The 24,436-nt window shown below is 46.5% G+C and overlaps 2 protein-coding genes across 16 annotated transcripts; both read left to right on the forward strand.

Annotated features, from left to right (window-relative positions):
• Nucleotides 1-162: 162 nt before the first annotated feature.
• On the forward strand, nt 163-10,666 carry LOC100859645 (glutathione S-transferase-like). 5 transcript variants are annotated; one of them, XM_040697447.2, is made up of 8 exons: nt 163-311; nt 2,509-2,579; nt 5,060-5,189; nt 6,305-6,356; nt 7,308-7,440; nt 7,965-8,106; nt 8,977-9,108; nt 10,347-10,666. In XM_040697447.2, the coding sequence occupies exons 3-8, from the start codon at nt 5,103-5,105 to the stop codon at nt 10,464-10,466; spliced, it is 666 nt and encodes a 221-aa protein (XP_040553381.1). In that variant the 5' UTR covers nt 163-311; nt 2,509-2,579; nt 5,060-5,102; the 3' UTR covers nt 10,467-10,666. The 5 variants fall into 5 exon arrangements, with proteins under 5 accessions (XP_040553381.1, XP_040553379.1, XP_025004723.1 ...); XM_040697445.2 differs by having other exon boundaries at nt 5,076-5,189; XM_025148955.3 differs by lacking the exon at nt 2,509-2,579.
• LOC395611 (glutathione S-transferase class-alpha) lies at nt 359-23,761 on the forward strand. 11 transcript variants are annotated; one of them, XM_046939760.1, is made up of 9 exons: nt 11,574-11,683; nt 11,838-12,025; nt 14,885-14,967; nt 19,471-19,580; nt 20,617-20,668; nt 21,447-21,579; nt 21,939-22,080; nt 22,940-23,071; nt 23,438-23,761. In XM_046939760.1, exons 4-9 carry the CDS (start codon nt 19,494-19,496, stop codon nt 23,555-23,557), a joined length of 666 nt encoding a protein of 221 aa, XP_046795716.1. In that variant the 5' UTR covers nt 11,574-11,683; nt 11,838-12,025; nt 14,885-14,967; nt 19,471-19,493; the 3' UTR covers nt 23,558-23,761. The 11 variants fall into 11 exon arrangements, with proteins under 11 accessions (XP_040553378.1, XP_046795716.1, XP_046795715.1 ...); XM_046939759.1 differs by having other exon boundaries at nt 19,474-19,580; XM_040697444.2 differs by lacking the exons at nt 11,574-11,683; nt 11,838-12,025; nt 14,885-14,967 and adding exons at nt 359-662; nt 11,774-11,797 and having other exon boundaries at nt 19,474-19,580.
• Nucleotides 23,762-24,436: the final 675 nt, after the last annotated feature.

Below are 24,436 nucleotides of genomic sequence, written 5' to 3' on the forward strand. Positions count from 1 at the left end.
CGAAGGCGGCAAACCGCCACGCAAGGCCTGACAGACACCAAAGCACCCCGCCGAGGCCCCGGGACCGCCCACAGCCGACACGGAACGCCCGGGGAGGGCCGGGAGGAGCGCGGGGGCGGGGCGGGATTGGTCTGCGCGGCGGCGGCTCCTGCGGTGGGGGACAGGCTGGGCTGGTGCCGAGCCGCTGTGTGGGGCTCTGATGTGCTCTCTTGGGCGGTGATTTGCTTCTATACTCTTTCAAGAGCCTTTTCCAGCTCGGGTGGTTGAAGGATCGAACTTTTGGCCCCGGTCCCAGTGGAAACCGCCCTCTGGTAAGCAATTGCAGTCCCAGGACCGGGCTGGCTGCAGCAGGGTCTGTGTTCTAAAGGTCCTTCTGGCTGAGCAGCCCCGTGGGTGTGTGTGCGGGGAGCAGAGCATCGCCCCGGGCTGCGTGCGGGTCTGCGTGCCGTGAGGAAGAACCTTTAAGTTCGGGCAGCAGACTGCGGACGCGCTCTGAAGTTTGCTTATGTGCTTCTTGCTGGAAGGCCGGGAATAGAATTGTTCTGAACAAAACGCACACAAGAAGAAGTGAAAAGACAGCGCTCACAGCTTTAGCAGTCACTCTGGTGGGTGTAGCTGAGGCCCAAGGCAGCGGATGTGGGTGGTTTGTGATTTCTCTTCAGGCCCAGTAGTGCTGCTTCAGGTATTACTTAGGCATCAAGCTGCTCTAGTTTGATTGCGACTTTATCAAGTCTTTGTTATCACGCTGCTATTTATGTGAAAGGAGAACTTTGTTGAAGGAGACTGAGTTGTCTGTGAATCCCCAGGGCAAGCTGTTAGCTGAGCAGAGGTTTGGAGCACCTGTTGGTTGGGTTGAGTTCTGCTGCGAAGCAGTGGCTGTGCCTCATAGAGCATGTTGAAGGTACCACCCAACATGATGAGCTTCCATGGAGATGGGTGTTTCTGTACTCACAGTAAGACTATCTGTTGCCAAGAAGACACAAACTGTGACTGCAAGCTAAGCAGGAGAGAGAAAGGGAGCAAACTAGAGGGAATGTGAAGAAATCTCAGAGCAGGGGATGTGCTTCAGAGGAGCGTGTTGTGATGTGAGTGTGCAGAGAGAGCTCTAAGAGCAGCAGTGAGCAGGTAGCACCCTGGAGCTATGGCACTGCTAACTGCAAGGCTACCTTGTGTCAACATATGCCTGAGTTTAAAAGAGTGTTTGGTTACATACCTACCAGATGGATTCTGAGGGTGGAGCTCAGGAGAAATGTGTCATGGGATGTTATAGTGAGTTGGGCTTTTCAGGTGTGCTGGACACATGCAGCGGCAGCTCAGAAGAAGCAAGAAGTATCCAGTTGCTTTTTTATAGTGTAAAACACCAGATGTGTCCTTTGTATCTGCAACAAGGCAGGGCTGGGCATAGCCCTGCCGGTCAGCTTAGTCCCAGGTGAAGCTCCTTTCCCTACATTCCCTCCTCCTCGTCCTATGGATACAATAACACAATGCAGTTTGTGCATGCACCAATTTCCCTCACATTTCAAAGACTGCTTCAGAATTTTGAGCATAGTTCCAGCCTAAGCCAAAAGAATTCTGACACGTTGTATGGGAGAGGAAAGTTTGCAAGGTTTGAAGACGCAAAGCGTTCTTGCACTTGATCAGGAAATCAGTATTGTGTATGTAAAACCAATTATTATATATATATATCTGTCTTAACAACACATTTCTTTGACTGCAGTTCATACCCTGCCCTTCCCCTTGCTCTTGTAATAGCAAAAGAGTATCCTGGCCCATATTCAAGCCTGGGGTGATTCAGCAGATTTTTTCAGAGCACATTGACCTTGGGTGCATGTGTTGCCTACAACGGCACTAACCAGGTAGATTAGACAGGAGGTGGGGGCAGAGGAGATCAAAGGATACTAAACTCTTTGGTATCAACACAGTTATCAAATAAAACAGCAGTTGGCCCTCCTGATAGCACTCTCCTTTCACCACCTCCTACTCCCATTAGCAGCAATCGTTTTCCCCAGGTCAAATGCAGGGTAATGTCTTTGACAGAAGCAAATAAACACTTCTGTCTTCAAAAACGACATTCTTCAGAAGAAAATGTCCTGAAGGAACGTCCCCTGCCTCTAAAGGAAGGGAACAGAAGGTTGTCAATGAAGGATTCCAGCTGAAATAGTTTTTCTGACGTGTGTAAAGAGGTACAAAACTACAGAATCATGAAATAATTTAATTAAAATTGGATTAATATCGCAGTATTTTTTTTTAAACCGTGGAAGGTTTTTGGCAGCTTTGATGATTGTTAAGTAGCAAATTGCCATACAGTGAAAATGGGAAGTATAAAATATGGTGCTGTCACAGTTGTCTGAAATGATGGTGACCTCTCACAAGTGTTACACATGTGCACTGTCAGCGTTGGTCAGGTGTTCTCTTCTTCTAGGTAATAAGTGATTAAAACTAAGTGTTCTATGTGATTAATAATGGTGTTGCCCAATAGCTGAGAAGTGACTGCAATTTGGTTTGTAGGAGGGGCTAAAAGCTCCATAACCTCAGGGCAAAGCTGCTGAGCACTCAGAGTGATTTCCAGTCTATGCAAGGTAAGCTTTCTGACTTCTGGATGTGCAAAGGGAATTAGTGTACTTGATGCTGAAGTCAGTGGATGGATTTTGTGAATTAAATACCTGCAAGTGCATTCTTTGCTAACATGGTTTTGTGCATCAGATGATTAATTAATAATCAGCTGCTTTGCATGCATACAGATTGAAGAACAATCAGTTTAGATCTCAGAAGTGTGAAGTGGTTCCTGTTCTAGAGACAGCAGCATGCTGCTTACAAGGGGGATATGTTTTGTTGTAGCCATTTGCTTTTTGCTGCTGTTCATACTTCAGATTGTTTGTTGCCTTGTTTTCCATAACTGTGATATGAATATAAATTGGGTACTGCCTACGCCTTCACTGTGTTTGCTGTGCCATGGTTCTGAATGGGGCAGATGACAATGTGCCTGGAGACAATTATTGCTTTGAATCCCAGCATGAGCTGGAGTAGAACTGAGCAGGGATTTCACTTTGGCTCTGCCTGTAGTGATGACCAGCAAGATGTTACCAAAACAAAATTGGGTACTGGCCTAAAGAAAAGAGAGGAATGGGGACTGTTGTGAATTAGATTGAACTCAATGCTGGGGATGATGGTGTCAAGCCATTCTCCTTCTGCCTGATCCTTACTCATAAAGAACTGAGGAGCAGAGAGGTCCAGGAAGGCAGGACATTGCTCAAAAAGAAAATCCCAGAATCATGGGAACAAAGTGTCCCCCTGGGCCATAAGATGAGCTGGTGGGGAAGAAGGCCAGCCTGTCTGAGCAGGGAACTTTTGCTGAGACTCCAGGGAAAAAAAAAAAGACAGTTCTCTGCCTTATAAAGGAGGAATCTCCATCCTTTACTGGATGAGACAGGCAACATTACCAGCGAGGATGAGAAGTCTGAGGATCTTCTTTACTTCTGTCTTCAATAGTCAGACCAGTTATGGGCTGGGTACTGAGCCCTATGAGCTGGAAGACAGAAATGGGGAGCAGCGTATTCCCCCAGAGTTCAGGAGGAAATGGTTAGCAACCTGCTGTTCCCCCTGCACTGTCTCAAGTCCATGGAGCCAGATGGGATCTGCCCAAAGGTACTGAGGGAGTTAGTGGAACAGCTTGTTAAGCTGCTTTTGATTGTTTCTCAGCAGTCCTGGTTAACAAAGGAAGTCCCAGAAGCCTGGAGGCTTCCTAGGGTGATGCTCATCTATTAGAAAGATTGGAAAGATGAGCCAGCTGTAGTCCTGTCTGCCTGGCCTCTGTATCAGGGTAGGTCACGGAGCAGCTTGCCTTGAGTGCAGTCAGATGGCTTGTGCTGGATGACCAGGGATTCAGGCATAAACTGCAAGGGTTCATGTGAGGAACGTCCTGCGTGACCATCCTGATCTCCTTCTATGACCAAGTGACCTGCCACGTGGCTGAGGAAAGGCTGTGGATGTGGTCTATGTAGGCTTTAGTGAAGGCTTTGACTCTGTCTCTCAGTATTCTCCTGGTGAAGCTGGCAACCCATTGCTTGGACAGACATACTCTGTGCTGGGTAAGAAACTGGCTGAGTGCCCGGGCTCAGAGGGTGTAGCTGAATGGAGTTAAGTTGAATACAGTGTTCAGATTTGGGCCCCTGCCTGCAACAAAGACTCTGAGGCCCTGGAGCACATCCAGATAATTGCAGTGAAGCTGTGGAGGGTGTGGAGCACAAGTGTTATGAGGAGCAGCTGAGGGAACTGCAATTGTATAGTTTGAGGAAGACGAGGCTCAAGAGAGACCGTATTGCCTTGAATGTGAAAGGAGGTTGTTGCATGGTGGGGGTTCGCCTCTTCTGCACGATAACTAGCGATAGAGCAAGGTATTGGCCTCAAGTTGCACCAGAGGAGTTCAGGTTAGGAATGGAAGTTCAGATATTTGGAATAAATTGTTCTTGGCCATAACAGTGAGGTATTAGACCAGGCTGCCCAGGAAGTGGTGCAGTCACAGTCTCTGGAGGTGTTCAAGGAAAGGGTAGATGTGAAACTGAGGGGCATGGTTAGCAGGCACGATGGGGATGGCTCAGCGGCAGGAGTAGATGATCTTAGAGGTCTGTTCCAACTTTATTAAGTCTTTGATTCTATTCTTTGAATGTGTCCAAGGATAGGGGGGGTAAATACTTCATGTCTCATTATAATGGACCGTAAATTCTAGCAGGGAAAGTACAGTAATTACTAAGTTTACTCAGTGCGTACTGCACAGCCAGATTTTCATCCAGAGCAGAACGCGTTGGGCTGGAGGTGGTCTTTGCTTTGCATGTTCTCTGAAATGGGCCACTTGCTGTCAGTACACAGTTGTGCTTAACCAAAGTGCACATGTGAAATACCATTCCACTTTCCAACATATTCTCACTCTTGTCTCCTGTGCTGATTTGATGACAGTCCTGCATCATCAGTCATTGGTTTAAAAGAAGACCGCTTTGAGCGGTGCTTGAGAACCAGCTGGAGATTCATGAACAGCATTCTGATCCTCCTTGATTTGTGATAGTTCTTCTTTATTCTAGCTATCAGCAAATCAGATACGTGGAAGCATGTCTGGGAAGCCAGTTCTGCACTATGTCAGTGTCCGTGGCCGAATGGAACCAGTGAAGTGGCTACTAGCAGCTGCTGGAGTGGAGGTTTGTCAATTGTCAAAAAGCACGTGACAAATACTCATTTATAGTATTCTTTATTAATACTGGGACATACCAGCAATTTCAGATTCTCCATTTCATGCATTGCACAACCATAACCAAGCAAATGATGACCAAGTTGCTGTTTCTCTTCCAAGCATCGTGTGTCAGTCCCACTGTTAGCGTTATATGTCCATCTCCCTTGTGACCAGTGCAAGAAACCATTTGACACCGCAGCAGCGGAACTTGTCTTCTTCTTCTCTAATTAGAGGAGTCGAGCCCTTTGACTTCTGATGGCCTCTAGTTTGCTTTCAGTGTCCAAAACAGCATATGTATTATGCCTATATTAGTGTAGGAGGACTGCTCTGAAAGTAGTGCTCCCTTTTTTATTACTTTGGCCCATGATGTCAGAGGGTGATGTTTTGGTGATGTGACAATAGAGGCTGAACTTCCCTGGTAATACTTCATTACATTTTATTGCTGGGAGAAAGATGGCAGCAGAGGGGCAGTCTGATACAATGGCAGCTGACATGAACGTGCGTATGAAGCAAAGGCGTGGAATTGAATTCCTCCATGCAGAAAAAGTGGCACCCATTGACAATGGCCAATGCTTCCTGAACAGTTACGGTGACCAAACAGTGGATGTGAGCACAGCGAGGCGCTTCAGCAGATTTTGACAGCGCTGTGGAAGACAAGCCACCTTCCAGATGGCCATGTGTATTTTTACTAACGAGGCATGCAGTTTCTCGTTCATTGCTGACGACAACTTACAGCTAATGGTGGTGATAGTGTTGAAGCAGAGTGTTTTGTTGATGAGAATTTAGTCTACCAAATGGTGTTACTCTGCTCTTTTTATCTGTTGTAGTTTCCATGAAAAAAAAAAGGGGGGGGAGGCATTACTTTTGGAGCAACCTTAGTAGCTTGCCCAGAAGATCTATGAATGGAATGGGAGAGGGATCAGGAGACAATATGGCAAAGGCAAAGTAATTCTTTAAAACCTGATTTGGTGTTTCTAAAGCATAATTCCCATCAGCATTGCATGTTGGGCCCTTGTTGTCTCATGACATGCGGAAGTTAAAACCTGCAGTCAGAAAACAATTTTCTTTCTGTATTCTCTGCAGTTTGAAGAAAGATTTATAGAAACGAAGGAAGATCTCCAAAAGTTAAGGGCAAGTAAGTTTCCTTCCCTTTTTATAATTCCATAATAATGATCATTAGAATTGTTTGTCCTGGAACATGAGAGGAGTCTTCTTGAAAGAAACCCTAGGCTGGCTGGTACAGATGGGATCACAGACACACACTGCTGTAATCATCACCTTGGGGTCCCTCTGATGCAACCCCTGCTCAAGGACCACACCCAGGTGGCTTTTGAGGATCTCCAAGGAGAAGACTCCACAGCCTCCAGGCAACCTCAGCCAGCACTCCATCACCCACACTGTAACAGTGTTTGCTGGTGTTCAAATGCCACCTTCCTTGTATCATTCGGAACCCGCTGCCAGTTGCCCCATGTCTGTACATTCTCTCCAGTCAGATCATTGTGAAATTCGTTCATACTTTAGGCTGCCCACAAAGCTGTTGTTTGATAATCTGTATGAAGCCAGAGTTCTAGATTTCTGAGTTTAACCTGTCCTTGAGAAATGCTCCTGTTTTCCTTCCAGCGGCTCACCTTGCTCTCTTCAGATTCTATTGCAATGAGCCTGGTTACTCTTACTTCCTCCAAGCCAAAATACACATCTGTGATCATTGCTTGGCTTTTCAAAGATATCTGAGCTTAGAGTGGCATTCGCCGTCCTGAAGTTCCTCAGGAAGGGATTTACACAACTGCAGTCTCAAATCAAGTGGTATTTTGCTCATGCAGTAATCATGTGAAACACCAAGCAGTATGCGGTCAATGTAAAGTCAATGCAAGAGTCACAAAGGTAAATATTAATGTGTATGTTAACATTAAAAATGAACACAAATATTAACAATAGTCTAGGTGTCCAAAGCACTTTTTCCATACTGTATTAGGAGGGTGAGGAAGAGTGCCCCAAATGATGAATAACACTGGTGGTTATTTTCCCATATCCCCATAGATGATTCTCAGTCACAGGCTGAGCATCTCCTTGTCTTCTTCTTCCCCAGGTGGATCCCTGCTGTTCCAGCAAGTGCCCATGGTGGAGATCGATGGGATGAAGTTGGTGCAGACCAGAGCCATCCTCAACTACATAGCAGGGAAATACAATCTCTACGGGAAGGATCTGAAGGAGAGAGCCCTGTACTGTACCAGTCCTACCTTTGTTTGTTAGCTCATAGCTGGTACTGCTTTTCTGTGTGACACAAGAATATGTCTGCTCACATTTAGACTCGCAAGACGTTTATTCAGCGTTTTCTTAATAGCATGTGTTGACCGTGAGTGCAGGTGATGTCTACAGTAGTAATAAATAGGTAGATTAGATAGGAAGTAAGGTGGAAGGGAGTTTCTGAAGATCAGAGATCAATGCTTTATCAGGGAAAAAAAAAAAAAAAGGCACTGGGAATCCATGGTTTAAGCTGAAGAATGTTAAGTGGCTATTCAGTACATTATTCAGTAATTCAGTCACATTTCAAGATATTTGTTAGGAATGGTATGGACACATATGCCAAATTCTCTATTTGGGTTTGAAAAATTTTAAATGCAGAGATGTATTTCCCCTGCTGAGGAAAGGAGTACAGCCTTTTACTGATGGGTCCTAGCTAGTTCCTGCTGTGCCATTCAGACCGCCTAGATTTGACTTGACCAACTGGATCTGTTCCTTTCAGAATTGACATGTATGTGGAAGGACTGGCAGATCTGAATGAGTTAATCATGTACCATGACTTCAAACCTGCTAATGAAAAGGAGGAAAATCTTGCAAATATTTTGGACAAGGCCGCAAACAGATACCTACCAGTCTTTGAGAAAGTACGTAACAAAGATTTAGTAGCTTTATTGTTTTCTAATATTGTTTTCTTGAAATATCAGTCCTGATCTACACAATCTTATATTCAGAAGAAAAGAAAGGAAAAATTAAATGTAAATGCTTTGGTTGTGGTGGGAGTGGGATAACACTGGAGACAGAACACCACAGAGAAGACAGAAGACACTGCAGATCTAGGAGATAGGCAGAGCTGCAACGACCCAGGACGCACTGAGTTTCTCAGATGTCCATGTTTCAGTCTGTATGTTGTTTCAGACAAAAGCCACAATAGCACTGGCTTTTACATGAAGCCTCCTCCTGAAGTACAGGACCCTCTGACCAAACATGCATTAGAAGCACTGCAGCGTACATACAGAAGAAGGATTGCAGATCATTCTGTAATTTAGTAAGAAAAAAAGGGAAGATGGGTGAGCTGGAAGCAGGGCCTCAAGAAACTGAGGCACAGGCTACATGCAGAGAGCCCCCAGTGCAGTATTCCCTAAACTGAAGCAGAAGCAGGTGAGAAATAAGGGAGCTACCCATCATCTGAAGGAGTCCAAGATACACCTGCCATGGTGTCTAGTCTCCTGTATATTTTGTACAGTGATGGTTGTGTTCTGTGAGCTACAGAAGTGAAGGCAAGAGGGCTGCACCTCAGCTGTCAGTGAAAAAAATAAAGATGCAGAAGAGAAAGGACAGATATATAATGGCTGTGATGGCAGAGTGGTCAGATTACCTGATGGTACTACAGGTGTTCTCATTGCATTTCCTTGCTATGGTGACAATTCCATGCAGTGGATGACCTTACTTTGAAGATATCATGTTAAGTGGCACACAAATCACAGCTGCTTCTGGTCCCTGTTCTGTGTTTTTAGGTTTTGAAGGACCACGGACATGACTTTCTTGTTGGCAACAAGCTGAGCAGAGCAGATGTGCATTTACTGGAAACCATTTTAGTGGTGGAAGAGTTCAAGCCCGATGCGCTTGCAAAATTTCCCCTCTTGCAGGTAATTGCAAAGACAGTGTTAAAGGAGATAAACCAAAGCAGAACCACTGCTTTAAACTGGTTGAGAAAATATGGGGGTGGGGGGGGGCAAGAAACTAAAAGTCAGATACCCTAAGTGGTTTTGGCCAGCCTGAAATATTGGTGGTTACGGTGGCCTTCTGTCACCCCAGCCACCAGGGTATTGAAAGGTATAGTAGGCTGAAGCATAGATTATTAAAATGCCATGATGTCTTGAGTTGGAAGAGACCCACAAGAACCATTGATTCCATCTCCTGGCTTCACAGAGGACCACCTGTAATTCAAACCCAATATCTGAAAGTGTTGTCTAAACTTGAACTCAGGCACACTGCCCTGGGCAGCCTGTTCTCTGCCTGCCACCGTCTGGTGAAGAACTTTTTTCTAATTCCCAACCCGACCCCGGCTGGAGGGATCTCCACACCGTTCCCTCGGGCCCTGTCGCTGTCACAGAGAGCAGAGCTCAGCGCTGCCCCTCCGCTCCCTGTGAGGAGCTGCAGCCGCCATGAGGCCTCCCCTCAGCTCCTCTGCTCTGGGCTGAGCACACCGAGGGACCTCATCTGCTCCTCAAATCTCTTGTCCTCCAAACCCTTTGCCACCCGTGTAGCCCCGTGGACACTCTGTAATAGTTTTATGTCCTTACACTGTGGCAGCCGAACCTGTATGCAGTGCTGGAGGTGTGGCCACAGCACTGAGCAGAGCAGGGCAACCCCTCCCCTCTCCCAGTGGCAGCCTTGGGCCTGGGGCACCCCAGGGTGAGTTGGCCCTTTGGGCTGCCAGGGCACGCTGCTGGCTCATGGCCAACTTCTCATCAACCAGAACAGATCCCTTTTCTCAGGGCTGCTCTCCAGCCTCTCTGCTCCCACTCTGTACATACATCCAAGATTGCTGCATCCCGGGTGCAGAATCCAGCATTCATTCACTCATGTTAAACTCGATGTGCTGGGTTAGTACCAGCCTTCCAGTTTTTGAGAGCTCTCTCTCTGCAAGGTCTCCCCACCTCTTAAGGAGCCAACAGCTTCTCTTAACTTAGGATCATCTTCAAACCTGCTTTGGATGCGTTTAAGTTCTGCAGCATCATCATTTATAAACGCCCTAAAGAGAAATGGCCCTAAATTGCAGCCACCAGGAACCAGCCGCCAAGCTCGTGTTACCCAATGCACTGTTACTTCTGAGAGTTGCCATTGGTCTTAAGCGTAGTGCTGTTTTCTGTTTGTTTTGTAGAGTTTTAAAGCAAGAATGAGCAATATGCCCAACATCAAGAAATTCCTGCAGCCTGGCAGCCCAAAGAAACCACCTCTACAGGAAAAAGAAATACCAAACCTGCTGGCAATTTTCAGTTGAGCAGCAGCCTAACTGTGCTGTAACTCCACTCCATTCTCTTTGCGTTTCCTGAGAAGCGAAGTGAAATGAATTAAATTAGTTTAATTTCACTAGTTTCATTTCCACATTGGCAAATGAAGTTCTTAACTCAGTAGTCTCAAACTTAACATACTGTCTTAAATACTTCATGACTTTTCCAGAAATAAAGTTGTTAAAATGCACGTTCAGTGACTTCTTGGCCCTGCCTACTCATCCAAAGGCTCTCTTGTTCTCTTAGTGGTGTTCCCTAGCATTGCTGGAATATGTAGGAGCTTAGCCTGAGCAGTGGACAACACGCCCCTCCTGGAAAGAGCTTGGCAGAGCCTGCAGGTTCTGGGCTAAGGGAGGTGAAGTGTTTCAATTCAGCTTTCCTCTGAACTTGGATGTTCCTCTGCTTGGTGTACATTGGGGTTGGGGTCCAACTACACTTCTGTTTTGTCAGTAGCATTTCAGCCTCTTGTGTGGCCACTTCATCAATATCTCCTTTAACATGAGTACTCAACCATGAGCACTCAACTGCAAGAGGAATGCTTGAAGCCAGCTGTAGAGCTGAGGAGCTGTTACAGTTGGAGGAAGGAGGTCTCTGGCTGGCACCAGGCGCTGGCAGGGCCCTGACATGCATAGCTTTGTGTTGACTGCTGCCAGCTGATGCTGAAGTCAGTGTTGAGCTGGGCATAACAGTCCCTGAAATCCGGCTGTGCTACTGAGAGGCCAGCAAGGAAGTTGAGTACGTAAACGTGTGTTCAGTGCATCACCCACGTGTGTAAGTGCAGCTGCAGAAACCAGAAAGAGGTGAATGTTGCAGCACTCCCAGCACGAAGCTGGGCCACCTCCAGGCACTGAAACTTCTGCTACCACCACCTGCTTTTAGCTGAGCCTCTTTCCAGGGGCTGCCAAGGCCGTGTGCTTTGGATTTTTGATGAAAACCACGTTGATAGCACGGTGACGCTGAGCTGATCGCTGAGCAGCGCTTCCACCAAGCCAAGGCCGTTTCAGCTTCCCACGGACAGCCTCTCCTCCACCGCCCCGCCCGGCAGCACAGAGTCCCCGGGCCGCCCACAGCCGACACGGGACGCGGGGGGCGGACCTGGAGCTGCGCGGCGACGGCAGCGGAGGGGGAGCGGTCGGCTGTAGCGGCGGCGAAGCGCGCTTAGCTGCGGCAGAACAGAGAGTGGCGGCCCGCCCAGGAGACCTATCCGGTAGGTGAGGGTACCGCCCGGCAGCGGCGCTGTGAGCAGGGCAGGCTGGGAAGGGGCAGTAGATGTGGGTGGTTTGTGATTTCTCTTCAGGCCCGGTAGTGCTGCTCTGGAAAGGTAAAAGTTTGCTGCTCGATGTGACTCGGTGTTTTCCAAGGTCCGTGTGTTGCAGAGCTTAACAGAATCCCTTCAGCACGGTGCCACCACAGTGGGTGTTCAGCCCAAAGCCCCGAGCTGTGTCCCTCAGCAGTGCCGCTGCTGGAAGATCTCTGCTTTCCTCTCCTGCCCCAACGCTTCAACCCTTGGCCAATCCGTGAGAGAGCCGTGATGGACGAGTACAGGCTGGTACGGGGGTGTTCTTTTGCTGACACTGGCAAGCATGGCTTTGGCTGGGTTGATTTTTAGCAGCTGTCCTTGTGCTGTGGGGGAGGTCAGGGAAGTTTGCTCTTTCTGCTTAAGCTCGCCTGCCCTTGTAGTGCATTTCCCAGCCTGTACCCACATGATGGAGGTTGGAGTGCTCATTTGGTGCTTGTCCAGGCTGTGAGGATCCCGAGTGCAGCTCTGTCCTCAGGGGGAGAGGACTTGAGATCACCCCCTGTTTCTGGAGCACCAGGGAATGAAGTAATTCTGAAAAATATGCTGTTTGGGAGCACTTTTACTTGGAGTAGTGCAAGTCACGGCCTTACAGGAAAGAGAAATGGAGTGTACATACATGACGTGTAATGTAGCCAGAATTAGGCATGTTCCTAAATGCTTGATTGCTGTTGAGGTATTAGTTAGGCATCAAGCTGCTCTAGTTCGATTGCGACTTTATCAAGTCTTTGTTATCACGCAGCTATTTATGTGAAAAGAGAACTTTGTTGAAGGAGACTGAGTTGTCTGTGAATCCCCAGGGCAAGCTGTTAGCTGAGCAGAGGTTTGGAGCACCTGTTGGTTGGGTTGAGTTCTGCTGCGAAGCAGTGGCTGTGCCTCATAGAGCATGTTGAAGGTACCACCCAACATGATGAGCTTCCATGGAGATGGGTGTTTCTGTACTCACAGTAAGACTGTTTATTGCCAAGAAGACACAAACTGTGACTGCAAGCTAAGCAGGAGAGAGAAAGGGAGCAAACTAGAGGGAATGTGAAGAAATCTCAGAGCAGGGGATGTGCTTCAAAGGCGCGTGTTGTGATGTGAGTGTGCAGAGAGAGCTCTAAAAGCAGCAGTGAACAGGTAGCACCCTGGAGCTATCTTGTGCTAACTGCAAGACTATCTTGTGTCAACATATCCCTGAGTTTAAAAGAGTGTTTGGTTACGTGCCTACCCAGATGGATTCTGAGGGTGGAGCTCAGGAGAAATGTGTCATGGGATATAATAGTGAGTTGGGCTTTTCAGGTGTGCTGGACACATGCAGCGGCAGCTCAGAAGAAGCAAGAAGTATCCAGTTGCTTTTTTATAGTGTAAAACACTGGATGTGTCCTTTGTATCTGCAACAAGGCAGGGCTGGGCATAGCCCTGCAGGTCAGCTTAGTCCCAGGTGAAGATCCCTTCCCTACATTCCCACCTCCTCCTATGGATACAATAACACAGTGCAGTTTGTGCATGCACCAATTTCCCTTACATTTCAAAGACTGCCTCAGAATTTTGAGCGTAGCGCCAACCCAAGCCAAAGGAATTCTGACACGTTGTATGGGAGAGGAAAATTCACAAGGTTTGAAGATGCAAAACGTTCCTATGCTTTGTTAGGAAATCAGTATTGTGTATGAGAAACCAATAATTACATATATGTGTCTCTTTATTTTAGAGGAAGACCCCAGTAGGGAACAAGCTGGTGGCCAGCAGCAGCACCAGTGTTGAATATTCTCTCTGTTAAGCTATTAAGGTTTATATTTGAGATTTCCCCTAGCTTTCCCACCTGGATGGTTCATGTGAACAGAGAAGTACTTAAAAATCAGATGCCTTCACCCATGACAGATACCGGCCTTTTGAGCTGAAGCTGAGAAAACCACCAAAGTAAAGTTACATGACAGTGAGTTATGTCAAGCAGGTATTCCCTTTATTACAGTGCTGGGTGTGTGGGGGATCGCGCCCACCAAATATGCACACTGAGAGGAGCGGTGACTACATATTTAAAGGCATAGTGTGTACATATTCATTACATTCCAAGGACAGAAATAACATCTCTGATGGTCATGGGGTGCATTCTCACTGTAAATTTCCAATCTTTTAGAGGGGATGGCCCAAATGAGTTCCCACTGATGTTAAACTGAGCTGAAGCATCTGTTTTGCCATCTTATATTCAACAACAGGATGTATTGTACATGTTCTACATTCTTACCTTCATTTGACAACAAGCTCCATGGCCTCTTCTGCACTCTGTCCTTGAGCTTATGTTTATGCGAGCCTCCATCCTTCAGCTTATATCAGCTCAAGCTATGTGAAGGGCTGTTCTCACAGTATAGAAAAGCTGTTCTCGTGGTTCAGAGTGCGTACTGCTGACTTTGGATTGGGTATCGGCTGTGGCTCCAGTGCTTGGTGAGGGCTTCCTCCTACTCGTATTTAGGACTATTGAAAGGAGAGCAGCAGCAAATTCATGTTATACATCATTATCTATGAGGAGCACCAGAAGGAGCAAGCCCTGTACCGTAACAACTCCTTTCTTTGACTACAGTTCATACTTCCTCTCTGTAATAACAGAAGAATGTCCTGGCCCACATTCAAGCCGAGGGTGATTCAGCAGACTTTTTCAGAGTGCATTGAGCTTGGGTGCATGTGTTGCCTACAACGGCACTAACCAGGCAAATTAGACAGGAGGTGGGGGCAGAGGAGATCAAACGATACTAAACTCTTTGGTATCAACACAGTTATCAAATAAAACAGCAGTTGGCCCTCCTGATAGCACTCTCCTTTCACCACCTCCTACACTCATAAGCAGCAATCATTTTCCCCAGGTCAAATGCAGGGTAGTGTCTTTGACAGAAACAAATAAACACTTTTATCTTCAAAAATAGTGCAGCTGTGATGATTGTTAAGTAGCAAGTTGCCATACAGTGAAAGTGGGAAGTATAAGATTTGGTTCTGTCATGGTTGTCCTAAATGATGGTGACCTCTCACAAGTGTTACACATGTGCACCGTCAGGATTTCTCTTGTAGGTACTAAGTGATTAAAACTAAGCATTTTATGTGATGCAATAGTGTTACCCAATAGCTGAGAAGTGTCTGCAGTTTGTTTTGTAGGAGGGGCTAAAAGCTCCATAACCTCAGGGCAAAGCTGCTGAGTGCTCAGACTGAGTTCCAGTCTGTGCAAGGTAAGCTTTTTGGTTGTGTGTAGAGAATTAGTGTACTTGATGCTGAAGTCAGTGGATGGATTTTGTGCATTAAATACCTGCAAGTGCATTCTTTGCTAACAGGATTTTGTGCATCAGACGATTAATTAATAATCAGCTGCTTTGCATGCATACAGGTTGAAGAACCATCAGTTTAGATCTCAGAGGTGTGAAGTGGTTCCTATTTTAGAAACAGTGGCATGCTACTTACAAGAGGGATATGTTTTGTTGTAGCCATTTGCTTTTTGCTGCTGTTCATACTTCAGATTGTTTGTTGTCTTGTTCTTCATAACTGTGACTTGACTATAAACTGGGTACTGCCTACGCCTTCACTGTGTTTGCTGTGCCATGGTTCTGAATGGCACAAATGCCAGGGATTCAGGCATAAAATGCAAGGGTTCACGTACGGCATGTCCTGCTTGACCATCCCGATCTCCTTCTATGACCAAGTGACCTGCCAAGTGGCTGAGGGAAAGACTGTGGATGTGGTCTATGTAGGCTTTAGTGAAGGCTTTGACGCTGTCTCTCAGTATTCTCCTGGTGAAGCTGGCATCCCATTGCTTGGACAGACATACTCTGTGCTGGGTAAGAAACTGGCTGAGTGCCCGGGCTCAGAGGGTGTAGCTGAATGGAGTTAAGTTGAATACAGTGTTCAGATTTGGGCCCCTGCCTGCAACAAAGACTCTGAGGCCCTGGAGCACATCCAGATAATTGCATGAAGCTGTGGAGGGTGTGGAGCACAAGTGTTATGAGGAGCAGCTGAGGGAACTGCAACTGATTACAGGTATGTTTTGAAGCAGTGCAGGGAGAAAATTAGGAAAGCCAAAGCCCACCTAGACCTGAACTTGGCCACTAAGTTAAAGGAAAACAATAAATATTTCTTTAAAGACATCAACAGCAAGAGGAGGGCTAGGGAGAACCTCCATCCATTGTTGGATGCTGAGGGCAACTTGGTAACCAAGGATCAGGATAAGGCTGAGGTATTTAATGCCTTCTTTGCCTCAGTCTTTCATTGTAGGACTTGTTACTCCCTGGCACACAGTCCCCTGCACTGGTAGATAGGATGGGGAACAGCATAGGCCCTGCGTGATCCATGATGAGATAGTTTTGGACCTGCTCTGAAAGCTGGGTGCTTGCAAGTCCATGGGGCCAGGTGGACTGCACCCTGGAGTGCTGAGGGAGCTGGCGGATGAGGTTGCCAGGCCATTCTCCATCACTCTCCGGCAGTCCTGGCTAACCAGGGATGTCCCAGTGGACTGGAGACTGGCAAATGTGACACCCGTCTTCGAAAAGGGCCAGAAAGATGATCCTGGTAGCTACAGACCTGTCAGTCTCGTGTCAGTGCCAGGGAAGGTTATGGAACAGATAATCTCGGGAGCCATGATGGACCAATTAAAGGTCAACCAGGGGATCAGGCCCAGTCAGCATGGGTTTACAAATGGTAGATCCTGCCTGACAAAGCTGATTTTATTCTATGACAAGGTGACCTGCTTAGTGGATGAAGATAAGGCAGTCAGTGTGGTCTACCTGGACTTCAGTAAAGCCTTTGACGCTGTCCCCCACAACATCCTCGTGGAGGAGCTGGCTGCCCATGGTTTGGATGGGCGTATGCTCGGCTGAGTGAAACACTGGCTGGATGGCCAGCCCTGAAGAGTTGTGGTCAATGGAGTTAGATCTAGGTGGTGGCTGGTCACGAGCGGTGTCCCCCAGGGCTTGGTACGGGGGCTGCTTCTATTTAACATCTTTATTAATGATCTTGATGAGGGGATTGAGTGCATCCTCAGTACGTTTGCAGACGACACCAAGTTGGGAGGGAGTGTTGATCTGCCAGAGGGGAGCAAGACACTACAGGGGACCTGGATAGACTGGATCGATGGGCTGAGGTTAATGGCATGAGTTTCAATAGGGCCATGTGTCAGGTCCTGCATTTTTGTCACAACAACCCCAGGCAACCCTACAGGCTTGGGGAGGAGTGACTGGAAAGCTGCCTGATGGAAAAGGACCTTGGTGTACTGATGGACAGTCGGCTGAATATGAGCCAGCAGTGTGCCCAGGTGGCCAAGAAGGCCAATGGCATCCTGGCTTGTATCATAGTGAGCATGACTAGGGAAGTCACCCTGCTCCTGTACTCAGCATTGGTGAGGCCTCACCCCGAGTACTGTGTTCAGTTTTGGGTACCTCAATATAGAAAGAATACTGAGGTGCTGAAGCAGGTCCAAAGAAGGGCAACAAGCCCTTGTGAAGGGCTTGGAGAATATGCCCTATGAGGAGAGACTGAAGAAACTGGGGCTGTTTAGTCTGGGGAAAAGGAGGCTGAGGGGAGACCTTATTGCTCTCTTCCAATATCTGAAAGATGCTTACAGTGAGAGAGGAGTGGGTCTCTTCTCCCTGGTGACAGATGACAGGACGAGGGAAATGGCCTCAAGTTGCGCCAGAGGAAGTTTAGGCTGGATATCATAGAATCATAGAATTGCTAAGGTTGGAAAAGACCCACAGGATCATCCAGTCCAACCATTTGCCCTTCACCAATGGTTCTCGCTAAACCATGTCCCTCAACACAACATCCAAACGCTCTTTGAACGCCACCAGGGTCAGTGACTCCACCACCTCCCAGGGCAGCCCATTCCAGTGCCTGACCACCCTTTCAGAGAAGTAGTATTTCCTAACGTCCAGCCTGAATCTTCCCTGACGCAGCTTGAAGCCATTCCCTCTCGTCCTATCACTAGTCACCCGAGAGAAGAGGCTGACCCCCAGCTCACTACAACCTCCCTTCAGGTAGTTATAGAGAGCAATAAGGTCTCCCCTGAGCCTCCTGTTCTCCAGACTGAACAATCCCAGCTCCTTCAGCCGTTCTTCATAAGGTCTGTGCTCCAGACCCCTCACCAGCTTTGTTGCCCTCCTCTGGACACGCTCCAGGGCCTCGATGTCTTTCTTACAGCGAGGGGCCCAAAACTGGACACAGTACTCGAGGTGCGGCCTCACCAGTGCTGAGTACAAGGGGATAATTACTTCTCTGTTCCTGCTGGCCACACTATTTCTGATACAAGCCAGGATGCCATTGGCCTTCTTGTCCACCTGGGCACACTGCTGGCTCATGTTCAGTCTAGCGTCAATCAACACCCCCAGGTTCTTTTCCTCTACACAGTCTTCCAGCCACTCTGCCCCAAGCCTGTAGCGTTGCCTGGGGTTGTTCTGGCCAAAGTGCAGGACCTGGCATTTGGTCTTGTTGAATCCCATCCCATTGGCTTCAGCCCAGCTATCCAACCTATCCAGATCCCTCTGTAAGGCCTCGCTACCCTCAGGCAGATCAACACTTCCAGCCAGCTTGGTGTCATCTGCAATCTTACTGAGGGTGCACTAAATACCCTCATCCAGGTCATCAATAACGATAAAAGGAAAAGCTTCTGAACAGAAAGAGTTGTTAAGCGCTGGAATAGGCTCCCCAGGGAGGTCGTTGAGTCACCATCCCTGCATGTGTTTAAAAGCCTTTTGTATGTGGTGCTCAGGGACATGATTTAGGGTTGTTAGAGTTAGGGTAGTATGGTTAGGTTGTGGTTGGACTTGATGATCTTGAAAGTCATTTCCAAACTGAGCAATTCTATGTTTCTATGATTGTACAGTCTGGAGAAGGGGAGGATAATGGGAGACCTTATCAATTTGAACGTGAAAGGAGTTTGTGTCAAGGCGGGAGTCGGCCTCTTCTCCCCAATAACTAGTAATAGGGCAAGGTACTGGCCTCAAGTTGCACCAGTGCAGGTTCAGGTTAGGAAAGGAGGTTTAGATATTAGGAAAAATTTATTCTCAGCCATAACAGTGAGGTATTAGAACAGGCTGCCCAGGGAAGAGGTGCACTCACAGTCCCTGGAGGTGTTCAAGGAAAGAGTAGATGTGACACTGAGGGACATGGTTAGTGGGCATGGTGGGTATGGCTCCACAGTTGGAGAAGATGATCTTAGAGGTCTGTTCCAACATTAATGATTCTATGATTCTGTTCTATGAATGTGAACCAGGATAGAGGAGGAAATTCTTCCTGTTGCTTTATAATGGACTGTAAACTCTAGCAGAGAAAGTCTAGAAGAGAAAGTACAGTAATTACTAAGTTTGTTCTGTGTGTGGGTTTCAACAGTAAACAGCATCCTAAAATAAGGCTGAAATAAATGGGACAGTGCATACTGCACAGCCACGTTTTCGGTCAGAGCAGAACGCGTTGGGCTGGAAGTGGTCTTTGCTTTGCATGTTCTCTGAAATGGGCCACTTGCTGTCAGTACACAGTTGTGCTTAACTAAAGTGCACATGTGAAATACCATACCACTTTCCAAGATATTCTCACTCTTGTCTCCTCTGCTGATTTGATGACAGTCCTGCATCATCAGTCATTGGTTTAAAAGAAGACCGCTTTGAGCGGTGCTTGAGAACCAGCTGGAGATTCATGAACAGCATTCTGATCCTCCTTGATTTGTGATAGTTCTTTTTTGTTCTGCATAGCAGGAAATCAGATACGTGGAAACATGTCTGGGAAGCCAGTTCTGCACTATGCCAATATACGAGGCCGAATGGAGCCAATAAGGTGGCTACTAGCAGCTGCTGGAGTGGAGGTTTGTATGTAGTTGTTATACTAAGAGCGAGTAACAAATACTCATTTATAGTATTCTTTATTAATACTGGGACATACCAGCAATTTCAGATTCTCCATTTCATGCATTGCACAACCATAACCAAGCAAATGATGACCAAGTTCCTGTTTCTCTTCCAAGCATCGTGTGTCAGTCCCACTGTTAGCGTTATATGTCCATCTCCCTTGTGACCAGTGCAAGAAACCATTTGACACCGCAGCAGCAGAACTTGTCTTCTTCTCCTCTAATCAGAGGAGTCGAGCCCTTTGACTTCTGATGGCCTCTAGTTTGCTTTCAGTGTCCAAAACAGCATATGTATTATGCCTATATTAGTGTAGGAGGACTGCTCTGAAAGTAGTGCTCCCTTTTTTATTACTTTGGCCTACGATGTCAGAGGCAGACTTTGGTGATGTGGCAGTAGAGTTGAACGTTCCTGGTAATATTTCATTACATTGTGGATAGGCGTGGAATTGAATTCCTCCATGCAGAAAAAGTGGCACCCATTGACAATGGCCAATGCTTCCTGAACAGTTACGGTGACCAAACAGTGGATGTGAGCATAGCGAGGCGCTTCAGCAGTTTTTGACAGCGATGTGGAAGACAAGCCACCTTCCAGATGGCCATGTGTATTTTTACTAACAAGGCATACAGTTTCTCGTTCATTGCTGAGGAAAACTCATAGCTAATGGTGATGACTATGCTGGCGTATTTTGTTGCTCTTAATTTGAAATAATGTTACTCTGCTCTTTTTATCTGTTGTAGTTTCCAAAAAAAAAAAAAAGGGGGGGAGGCATTACTTTTGGAGCAACCTTAGTAGCTTGCCCAGAAGATCTATGAATGGAATGGGAGAGGGATCAGGAGACAATATGGCAAAGGCAAAGTAATTCTTTAAAACCTGATTTGGCGTATCCAACACAAAGATCCCATCAGCATTGCATGTTGGGCCCTTGTTGTCTCATGACATGCAGAAGTTAAAACCTGCAGGCAGAAAACAATTTTTCTTCTGTATTCCCTACAGTTTGAAGAAAGAATTCTGAAAACAAAGGATGATCTCCAAAAGTTAAGGACAGGTAAGTTTTCTTCCCTATTTTATAATTTGATAATGAAAATGATTAGAATTGTTTGTCCTAGAACACGAGGAGAATCTTATGTCTGTTGAGAAGAAAGCCTAGGCTAGCTTGTACGGAGTCAAACAGTCATAGAATCATTGTACCTGGAAGGGGCTTTTGAAGGTCATCTAGTCCAAATCTCCTGCAGTGAACAGTAAGATGCAGTAATCATCACCTCGGGATCCATCCGGCACAACCCCTGCTCAAGCAGGGACACCCAGAGTAGGTCCACAGGGGCACACACAGGTGGCTTTTGAAGATCTCCAAGGAGGAGACTCCACAGCCTCTGGGCAACCTTGGTCAGCACTCCATCACCCACACTGTAAGAGTGTTTGCTGATGTTACACATCTATACTCATTGCTTGGCTTTTCAAAGATATCTGAGCTTAGAGTGGCGTTTGCCATCCTGATCTTCCCCAGGAAGGGATTTACGCAACTACAGTCTCATATCAAGTGATATTTTGCTCTTGCAGTAATCACGTGAAACACCAAGCAGTATGTGGTCAATGTAAAGTCAATGCAAGAGTCATAAAGGTAAACGTTAATGTGTATGTTAACATTAAATATGAACACAAATGTTAACAATAGTCTAGGTGTCCAAAGCACTTTTTCCATACTGTATTAGGAGGGTGAGGAAGAGTGCCCCAGATGATGAATAACACTGGTGGTTATTTTCCCATATCCCCATAGATGATCCTCAGTCACACGCTGAGCATCTCCTTGTCTTCTTCTTCCCCAGATGGATTCCTGCTGTTCCAGCAAGTGCCCATGGTGGAGATCGATGGGATGAAGTTGGTGCAGACCAGAGCCATCCTCAACTACATAGCAGGGAAATACAATCTCTACGGGAAGGATCTGAAGGAGAGAGCCCTGTACTGTACCAGTCCTACCTTTGTTTGTTAGCTCATAGCTGGTACTGCTTTTCTGTGTGACACAAGAATATGTCTGCTCACATTTAGACTCACAAGACGTTTATTCAGCGAGTTTTCTTATAGCATGTGTTGACTGTGAGTGCAGATGATGTCTACAGTAGTAATAAATAGGTAGATTAGATAAGAAGTAAGGTGGAAGGGAGTTTCTGAAGATCAGAGATCAATGCTTTATCAGGGGAAAAAAAAAAAAAAAGGCACTAGGAATCCATGGTTTAACCTGTAGAATGTTAAAATACATTAGGTTATTCAGTAGAGGTCGAACATTTCAAGATATAACCAACTGGATTTGTTCCTTTCAGAATTGACATGTATGTGGAAGGACTGGCAGATCTGAATGAGTTAATCTTGCACCATGAGTTCAAACCAGCTAATGAAATGGAGAAAGACCTTGCTAATATTTTGGACAAGGCCACAAACAGATACTTGCCAGTCTTTGAGAAGGTACGTGGCAAAGATTTAGTAGCTTAATTAATGTTGTTTTCCTGAAACACCAGCCCTGATCTACACAATCTTCTATTCAGAGGAAAAGAAAGGAAAAATCTATTGTAAATGTAATTGTGGTGGGAGTGAGATGAGGCTGGAGATGGAACACCACTGAAGAGGCAAAAGAAACTGCAGATCTAGGAGATGGGCATAGCTGCTACAACCCAGGATGCACTGAGTTCCACAGATGTCCATGGTTCAGTCTGTATGTTGTTTCAGACAAAAGCCACAATAGCACTGGCTTTTACACTGTACTTACCTCCTGAAGTACAGGACTCTCTGACTAAACATGCATTAGAGGAATTGCGGCATACATACAGAAGGATTGCAGGTCCTTCTGTAATTATATAAGAAAAAAAAGGGAAGATGGGTGAGCTGGAAGCAGGGCCTCAAGAAACTGATGCACAGGCTACATGCAGGGAGCCCCCAGTGCAGTATTCCCCAAACTGAAGCAGAAGCAGGTGAGAAATAAGGGAGCTACCCATCGTCTGAAGGAGTCCAAGATACACCTACCATGGTGTCTAGTCTCCTGTGTACTTTGTACAGTGATGGTTGTGTTCTGTGAGCTACAGAAGTGAAGGCAAGAGGGCTAGACCTCAGCTGTCAGTGAAAAAAATAAAGATGCAGAAGGGAAAGGACAGATATATAATGGCTGTGATGGCAGAGTGGTCAGATTATCTGATGGTACTACAGGTGTTCTCATTGCATTTCCTTGCTATGGTGACAATTCCATGTAGTGGATGACCTTTCTTTGAAGATATCATGTTAAGTGGCACACAAATCACACCTGCTTCTGGTCCCTGTTCTGTGTTTTTAGGTTTTGAAAGACCATGGGCATGACTTTCTTGTTGGCAACAAGCTGAGCAAAGCTGATGTGCATTTACTGGAAAACATTTTATGGTTGGAAGAGTTGAAGCCCGATGTACTTGCAAAATTTCCCCTCTTGCAGGTAATTGCATAGACAGTTTTAAAGGAGATAAACCAAACCAGAACCACTGCTTTAAACTGGTTGAGAAAATATGGGGGGGGGGGGGGAGAGGGTGTGTAAGGAAAGGAGTGAGAAATGAAAATCAAGTATCAAACTGAATGTGTGAGAGCGTTGTCCAAACGCTCCTTGAATGCTTCTTCCCCCTTTCCTCTGCCCTGGTGAGACTGCATCTGAAATAGTGTGTCTAGTTCTGGGCCCCTCAGTTCAAGGACAAGAAACTATTTGCCACCTGGAACCAGCCACCAGCCTCATGTCACCCAATGCACTGTTACTTCTGAGAGTTGCCATTGGTCTTAAGTATAGTGCTGTTTTTTGTTTGTTTTGTAGAGTTTTAAAGCAAGAATGAGCAATATGCCCAACATCAAGAAATTCCTGCAGCCTGGCAGCCCAAAGAAACCAATCGTTCAGGAAAAGGATGTACCAGCTGTGTTAGCCATTTTCAGTTGAGCAGCAGCCTAACTGTGCTGTAACTCCATTCAATTGTCTTTTGTGTTTCCTGAGAAGCTAAGTGAAATGAATTAAATTAGTTTAATTTCACTAGTTTCATTTCCACATTGGCAAATGAAGTTCTTAACTCAGTAGTCTCAAACTTAACATACTGTCTTAAATACTTCATGACCTTTACAGAAATAAAGTTGACGTTAAAATGTACGTTCAGTGACTTCTTGCCACTATGTACTCATCCAAAGGCTCTCTTGTTCTCTTAGTGGTGTTCCCTAGCATTGCTGGAATATGTAGGAGCTTAGCCTGAGCAGTGGACAACACGCTTCTCCTGGAAAGAGCTTGGCAGAGCCTGCAGGTTCTGGGCTAAGGGAGGTGAAGTGTTTCAATTCAGCTTTAGATGAATTCAGCTTCAACTTAGATGTTCCTACTACACTTCTGTTTTGTCAGTAGCATTTCAGCCTCTTGTGTGGCCGCTTCATCAATATCTCCTTTAACATGAGTACTCAACCATGAGCACTCAACTACAAGAGGAATGCTTGAAGCCAGCTGAGGAGCTGTTACAGTTGGAGGAAGGAGGACTCTGGCTGGCAGCAGGTGCTGGCAGGGCTCTGACGTGCATGGCTTTGTGTTGACTGCTGCCAGCTGATGCTGAAGTCAGTGTTGAGCTGGGCATAACAGTCCCTGAAATCCGGCTGTGCTACTGAGAGGCCAGCAAGGAAGTTGAGTATGTAAACGTGTGTTCAGTGCATCACCCACGTGTGTAAGTGCAGCCGCAGAAACCAGAAAGAGGTGGATGTTGCAGCACTCCCAGCACGAAGCTGGGCCACCTCCAGGCACTGAAACTCCTGCTACCACCACCTGCTTTTAGCTGAGCCTCTTTCC

Source organism: Gallus gallus, chromosome 3 (assembly GCF_016699485.2).
Source record: "Gallus gallus isolate bGalGal1 chromosome 3, bGalGal1.mat.broiler.GRCg7b, whole genome shotgun sequence".
Lineage (NCBI taxonomy): Eukaryota > Metazoa > Chordata > Aves > Galliformes > Phasianidae > Gallus > Gallus gallus.